The following is a 7406-nucleotide window of genomic DNA, read 5'->3' on the forward strand; positions in this document are numbered from 1 at the left end:
TGTTGTTTCACGTACTTCATTTCCCATGAGCAGTAGCGCCGCCTGTCTGTCACATGACTGTCACATGACTGTCACCTGACGTCACACGCCAACATGGCCGCCACTGTCTCCAGCGAACACTTCAACAACTTACAGCTTCTTCTGAAGGTACTGGTCCAATAACGGCGACGCTCTGTGAGCCGAAGCCGCGTCTGCCGCTGCCGCCGGCGGCTGTTTGTTCTTTGATAAACGCAGCTGAGGTCATGTAATGAGGTTAGCGTTAGCCTGCTAGCATCACTGTGAGGGAGCAGTGTGCAGCGGCCACTGACACCACTCTGAAAATACTCCACTGCAACTACAAGTCCTGCATTTAAAACCTCACTGCAGTAAAAGTATAATCAGCTAAATGTTCTTACAGTGTGACAGTGAAAGTCCTCATTCTGCAGTAAAACGCTTCCTGTCAGTGTTTATTATATCTGATGTTTCTGGATTCATATTCCTGCTGCATTCATGTGTGTGTTGCATTTTACTGCTGCAGATGTTTCAGGTCGAGCTCATTTTAACTGCTTTATATACTGTTGGGTAGTTTAACCTGCAGCAATGCATCATGGTCTATAAGGTCATCGCGTGTTTGCAGCGTCGCCGTCCTGTGAGAACCACGTATCTCTAAAAAGTCTCCCTGAGCTCAGAGAAACAGCCTGCTTTCAGCTCTGCGACGATGCGTTTCCCAGCTGATCCGAGGGGGGGTTAAAGAGTTTATTCAGCTTCAGGAGGAGGAGAGTTTCCTCAGCACATGAAGGAAACTCTTCATCCTTCAGCTCGTCACAAACACCTGGAGATACGAGGTTTCCACCGGACAGGAAGGGGATGAAACACTGTGATCTGTGAAGTAACTGAAGCCGTCGGACAAACGTAGTAAAGTCCAATGTTTCCCTCTGAGACGAGGCGGAGTGGAAGCAGAAAGCTGCATAAAATGGAAATACTGAAGTAAAGTACCTGACTTTTTCTTATGACAAATGTGCATCACAACTTAACTTAATACTCAGACCAACTGTCCAAAAATCCAATTTTCAATGAAATCAAACAGAAGAAAAACAGAAAATCTTCACGTTTGAGAAGCTGAAGGAGAGCGGGTCACATGACCACAGTGTCTCCAGCTGTGCTCATGTTGTCTTTGTCTCTGAGCTGTTGTTGTTGTCGTCTCTGAGCTGTTGTTGTTGTCTCTGAGCTGTTGTTGTTGTTGTCTCTGAGCTGTTGTTGTTGTCTCTGAGCTGTTGTTGTTGTTGTCTCTGAGCTGTTGTTGTCGTCGTTGTCTCTGAGCTGTCGTTGTCTTTGAGCTGTCGTTGTCTTTGAGCTGTCGTTGTCTCTGAGCTGTTGTCGTTGTCTCTGAGCTGTTGTCGTTGTCTCTGAGCTGTTGTCGTTGTTGTCTCTGAGCTGTTGTCGTTGTCTCTGAGCTGTTGTTGTCGTCGTTGTCTCTGAGCTGTTGTCGTTGTCTCTGAGCTGTTGTTGTCTCTGAGCTGTTGTCGTTGTCTCTGAGCTGTTGTTGTCGTCGTTGTCTCTGAGCTGTTGTTGTCTCTGAGCTGTTGTCGTTGTTGTCTCTGAGCTGTTGTCGTTGTTGTCTCTGAGCTGTTGTCGTTGTCTTTGAGCTGTTGTCGTTGTCTCTGAGCTGTTGTCGTTGTCTTTGAGCTGTTGTCGTTGTCTCTGAGCTGTTGTCGTTGTTGTCTCTGAGCTGTTGTTGTCGTCGTTGTCTCTGAGCTGTTGTTGTCGTCGTTGTCTCTGAGCTGTTGTTGTCTCTGAGCTGTTGTCGTTGTTGTCTCTGAGCTGTTGTCGTTGTCTCTGAGCTGTTGTCGTTGTCTCTGAGCTGTTGTTGTTGTCGTCTCTGAGCTGTTGTTGTTGTTGTCGTCTCTGAGCTGTTGTCTCTGAGCTGTTGTCGTTGTTGTTGTCTCTGAGCTGTTGTTGTTGTTGTTGTCTCTGAGCTGTTGTCGTCGTTGTCTCTGAGCTGTCGTTGTCTTTGAGCTGTTGTCGTTGTCTCTGAGCTGTTGTCGTTGTTGTCTCTGAGCTGTCGTTGTCGTTGTCTTTGAGCTGTTGTCGTTGTCTCTGAGCTGTTGTTGTCGTCGTTGTCTCTGAGCTGTTGTTGTCTCTGAGCTGTTGTCGTTGTCTCTGAGCTGTTGTTGTCTCTGAGCTGTTGTCGTTGTCTCTGAGCTGTTGTCGTTGTCTCTGAGCTGTTGTCTCTGAGCTGTTGTTCTTGTCTCTGAGCTGTCGTTGTTGTTGTCGTCTCTGAGCTGTTGTTGTTGTCTCTGAGCTGTTGTCTCTGAGCTGTTGTCGTTGTTGTCTCTGAGCTGTTGTCGTTGTCTCTGAGCTGTTGTTGTCGTCGTTGTCTCTGAGCTGTTGTCGTTGTCTCTGAGCTGTTGTTCTTGTCTCTGAGCTGTCGTTGTTGTTGTCGTCTCTGAGCTGTTGTTGTTGTCTCTGAGCTGTTGTCGTTGTCTCTGAGCTGTTGTCGTTGTTGTCTCTGAGCTGTTGTCGTTGTCTCTGAGCTGTTGTTGTCGTCGTTGTCTCTGAGCTGTTGTCGTTGTCTCTGAGCTGTTGTTGTCTCTGAGCTGTTGTCGTTGTCTCTGAGCTGTTGTTGTCGTCGTTGTCTCTGAGCTGTTGTCGTTGTCTCTGAGCTGTTGTTGTCTCTGAGCTGTTGTCGTTGTTGTCTCTGAGCTGTTGTCGTTGTTGTCTCTGAGCTGTTGTCGTTGTCTTTGAGCTGTTGTCGTTGTCTCTGAGCTGTTGTCGTTGTCTTTGAGCTGTTGTCGTTGTCTCTGAGCTGTTGTCGTTGTTGTCTCTGAGCTGTTGTTGTCGTCGTTGTCTCTGAGCTGTTGTTGTCGTCGTTGTCTCTGAGCTGTTGTTGTCTCTGAGCTGTTGTCGTTGTTGTCTCTGAGCTGTTGTCGTTGTCTCTGAGCTGTTGTCGTTGTCTCTGAGCTGTTGTTGTTGTCGTCTCTGAGCTGTTGTTGTTGTTGTCGTCTCTGAGCTGTTGTCTCTGAGCTGTTGTCGTTGTTGTTGTCTCTGAGCTGTTGTTGTTGTTGTTGTCTCTGAGCTGTTGTCGTCGTTGTCTCTGAGCTGTCGTTGTCTTTGAGCTGTTGTCGTTGTCTCTGAGCTGTTGTCGTTGTTGTCTCTGAGCTGTCGTTGTCGTTGTCTTTGAGCTGTTGTCGTTGTCTCTGAGCTGTTGTTGTCGTCGTTGTCTCTGAGCTGTTGTTGTCTCTGAGCTGAGCTGTTGTCGTTGTCTCTGAGCTGTTGTTGTCTCTGAGCTGTTGTCGTTGTCTCTGAGCTGTTGTCGCTGTCTCTGAGCTGTTGTCTCTGAGCTGTTGTTCTTGTCTCTGAGCTGTCGTTGTTGTTGTCGTCTCTGAGCTGTTGTTGTTGTCTCTGAGCTGTTGTCTCTGAGCTGTTGTCGTTGTTGTCTCTGAGCTGTTGTCGTTGTCTCTGAGCTGTTGTTGTCGTCGTTGTCTCTGAGCTGTTGTCGTTGTCTCTGAGCTGTTGTTCTTGTCTCTGAGCTGTCGTTGTTGTTGTCGTCTCTGAGCTGTTGTTGTTGTTGTCGTCTCTGAGCTGTTGTCTCTGAGCTGTTGTTGTCTCTGAGCTGTTGTTGTTGTTGTTGTTGTCTCTGAGCTGTTGTTGTTGTTGTCTCTGAGCTGTTGTTGTTGTCTCTGAGCTGTTGTTGTCGTTGTCTCCTGAGGCTCCGTCTAAAGACGCTGTGAGGGACGTTTGTGTTCAGAGTCACAGAGGTCCGAGTCGCCGGCTGGCAGAGACCACAGCAGCCACACTCAGCATCCCTACAGCCCAGGCTGCACAGGTAACACACACACACACACACACACACACACACACACACACACACACACACACACACACACACACACACACACACACACACACACACACACACACACCTACCTGGATGTTCAGACTGTCAAATCTGTATTTAAACCTTTTGATTTGCCCAGAAGACAAAATGGGAAACATGATACAGGAACTGAATGTAGAAACTCAGCAATACTCGATTACAGATGAACAATAACACCTGGAAACGGCGTTTCATGCGCCGCTCTGAAATCGCAGTGAGGGATAGAAACACAGCTGCCACACTGGTGACGATGATGGACAGTAGATTAGAGTCGTGTCTGTCCACGAACACAGTCCTGATCCGAACGTTTTCCAGATATAAACACCTGTACAGATGTTGGACTACAGAATAAACAGATATCTGTGTGTTTTCCCTGCAGCTGGTTCAGTCTCTCCACCTTCTGTCTCATCACGTCCTCTTCTACAACCTCAGCTCTCCGGAGCAGATCCTCGCTCTCTTCCCCGAGTCTTTCCACTCCAGTCTGAAGAACCTGATCACCAAGATCCTGCTGGAGAACAGGTCAGCTCCCCAAAAAACTCCCGCCGATCCCCCCGGGTGCATCTCGCTCACAGCCGCACACGGTGCTCAAGGACAAAACTGTTTCCAGCAGCATTAAGAATAGCTGTTAGGCGAACAGACGTCCGTTTCTCTGCATCATCACCATCACTTCGCCTCATAGCTGCTGCTTTAAACGGCGTTGCGTGGCTGCAGGTACTGAATGGTGGATGTGGTCTTCGTAGTGTTGCTGCTTCCTGACGCTCTGCAGGATTCGTTGCTTTTGTTTGCGTCTTATTGTCTCCTGTTTGTTACGTCGTCAGCCGTCACTTCACTGGTTCTGAGGACCGCGGGAAAGAAACGCTGACTGACGTGTGATGTGTAAAATAAAGCAGTACAGATTCTTCTCCTTCCTATTGGTTGGCTGAATATGATGTAACCACAGGCTGTAATGACATCGTGTCTCCCTCTGATGTTTTTCAGCCCAACGTGGAGGACAGAAGCTCTCAGCGATCAGAGTGAGTCCAGATTCACGTTTTATCTTTATATACGTCATGTAGTGCTGCTGCTGTGTGTGTGTGTTAGGCTCTAAGGTGTGTGTGTGTGTGTGTGTGTGTGTGTGTGTAGTCTCTCTCCCCCAGCTGAAGGAGTTGGACTGGAGAGTCGACATGGTGACCGGCTCAGACTCAGTCAGTCGTATGTCCGTCCCGACCTGCCTGGTTCAGCTCAAGGTGGGTACCGACCCGAACCACAACTCCATGTGGCGCGAGGTCACGTGACCTCCGGTGCTGACGTCACGTGATTCACGTGAGCTTGACGTAGCCGGCTCTAGCAAATTAATTTAAAAGAAATACAAGCCAGAACTTCCTGGTGACATTCGAAAGGGTCCGTTCACCCGAATCACAGCACAGATCCAGTGAAGGTGCGTGGGTTCTCCGGAGCGACGGGCCGATTTCAGATCTGTTGGATGATGGATCCAGGAGTGGGAGGCGCCACAGCTCCTGCGCTGTGATCACATCAGAGACAAAAGGACACAGATACATCGGAAAGACGGAAGTACATAAAGTACATCTGTCCAGCTGTTCTAGGCTGGCTAAACACGTGTTCGCTTTATGTCTTTGTCCACGTCGACGCCGATGAAGACACAGCGGTGTCCCCCTTTTCCCCCCGATTCTGATTCGTGAAAACCTGCAGGTCTGACAGTCTGATGGACTTCCCGAGTGATGATCTGTAGGTCTTCATAATCCTCTTCGGGTTTGTGTGATGTGTTTTCAGATGGAGGATCCGTGTCGGGCAGCGGGCGGTGAGGCGGTTTCCACGGTGACGGTGGAGCTGGGCAGGGAGTCTCTGGACACCATACTGGACGGACTGGGACGCATCAGAGACCAGCTGTCTGTGGTCGCTGGGAAATGAGGGGGACTCAACCCCCGAGACAGCTGATTGGCTTGTTGGTATAATGTGTTTGGACTGACGCTGCCTCCCGCTGATATTTTGTGCCAGCGGTAAACATCTTCATGTTTGAGCGATTTGTTGTTTTCTCCTGAAAGTCACTGGTTTGAATGATTCGTTAACCCTGAACTAAAGAGTAAATTAATCAGTTAGATTTACAGAAATTTACACATTTTGATAACTGATCGATCAGTCTGTAAAAATACGAACAGTTTTGTAGTTAAAACTGCAAAAAAAAACAATTCCTTTGCAGTTCTTTGTGTCATATTATTTACTTTCTTGGCTGCAGAACATCATCAGAAAGAATTAAAATCTGTCAACGAGCGATGGACATTTGTCATTATGCTGAGATTTTGTACATTATATACATATTAATCAAAAGAATAATTAAGGGTCGAAGCATGAAGCCATAAATATAAAAATAACTACGGTGTCATAGATATTAGCCTCAAACTGCAGGTATGTGTTTATGTGTGGATTATTCCTTTTCCACGTCCACTAATATGAGAATAAACTTCTCTTTGTAACTCAGTCTTTAATTTTACTGCCTTCTTACAAAAGACTTTGAGCCTCTTTGAACAAAGTTAATATCTTCTCTGAGGTTTTCTCTCTGCAGGTTAAACAACACACCGACTGTGTTTTGTCGGATAAAGGGGATTCACGTGTTCATTGTCCTGCAGCTGTAATTCAAGTTAAAAGTAAAGCTATCGTTAGAATTAAGTCTAGGAATTACCGTAAAGGCCTTTTTGTTCAGCGGTCCAGAAACGAGAGATTTTCATGCTTTTTGTCTTGTGAGCAACAAACTTGTATTAATATGAATGAATATTATGAACAATTAAAGAAGTTTCTGCCGCCAAAGCAGAGACGAGAAGTTGGGACAGATCTGATCATCATGGTAGACAAAGTGATTCTACTGATTCATAAAAATGTCTCCATCTTTATTACTTCATTACTTGTCACTTTCCTGTGAACTCCAGCTGAAGCCACATCAGGCGGAGATCTCCCAGATTTTTTAGTACAAAATGTGTTTTCTGTGTCCTTGCTGAGCTTCAGTGGAGGGATAGTAACAAAAAAAAAGAGAGGGAATTTTGTAAAGACACTGTTATTTTGGACGATCTCCACTTGATTTGTCTGACTGCGAAAATACGAAAATAATAAAGCACAAACCAAACCTCTGTATTGTTCTGCAGGTATATAAGCTTGAGGCTGATATTAGACTCTTTTTAGTTTTAATGTTGGATTTCTTATGTTTTTCCCGTATCATACTTATAACAGCAGGACCAACTAGCTCTACAATGGCAGAACAGTGTTTCCTTATTTCCAGGTCTTCTACATCACCAGGTGAGGATGCTGGGTCCTGTTAGTCTGAGCCTCGGTCTGTTAGCTCGGTATCAGGTACAGTATGAAGCCAACAAGAGCATTTCAGACCCTTTTGCAGGCTATACTACGAGAAAAAGCTGCTAACGATGGCTTACAGAAAGCTCTTACTGTGTGAACAGTTTCAGTGTTCACCTGACTGGTGTTTTAAAATCTGAATCTTCAAAAGAAAAGGAAACATTTTAAAGGGACATTCTGAGTCTCAGTAATGTCAAAAAGATATTCAATA

At 46.4% G+C, this 7406-nt stretch overlaps 1 protein-coding gene across 1 annotated transcript; it reads left to right on the forward strand.

Moving 5' to 3' along the window:
- commd9 (COMM domain containing 9) lies at positions 1 to 6975 on the forward strand. The gene is made up of 6 exons (XM_044192254.1): positions 1 to 147; positions 3689 to 3805; positions 4236 to 4375; positions 4835 to 4869; positions 4979 to 5082; positions 5627 to 6975. Exons 1-6 carry the CDS (start codon positions 94 to 96, stop codon positions 5762 to 5764), a joined length of 588 nt encoding a protein of 195 aa, XP_044048189.1. The 5' UTR covers positions 1 to 93; the 3' UTR covers positions 5765 to 6975.
- The last annotated feature ends 431 nt before the right edge of the window (positions 6976 to 7406 follow it).

The sequence above is a fragment of the Siniperca chuatsi genome, linkage group LG4 (genome assembly GCF_020085105.1).
Source record: "Siniperca chuatsi isolate FFG_IHB_CAS linkage group LG4, ASM2008510v1, whole genome shotgun sequence".
Classification (NCBI taxonomy): Eukaryota; Metazoa; Chordata; class Actinopteri; order Centrarchiformes; family Sinipercidae; genus Siniperca; species Siniperca chuatsi.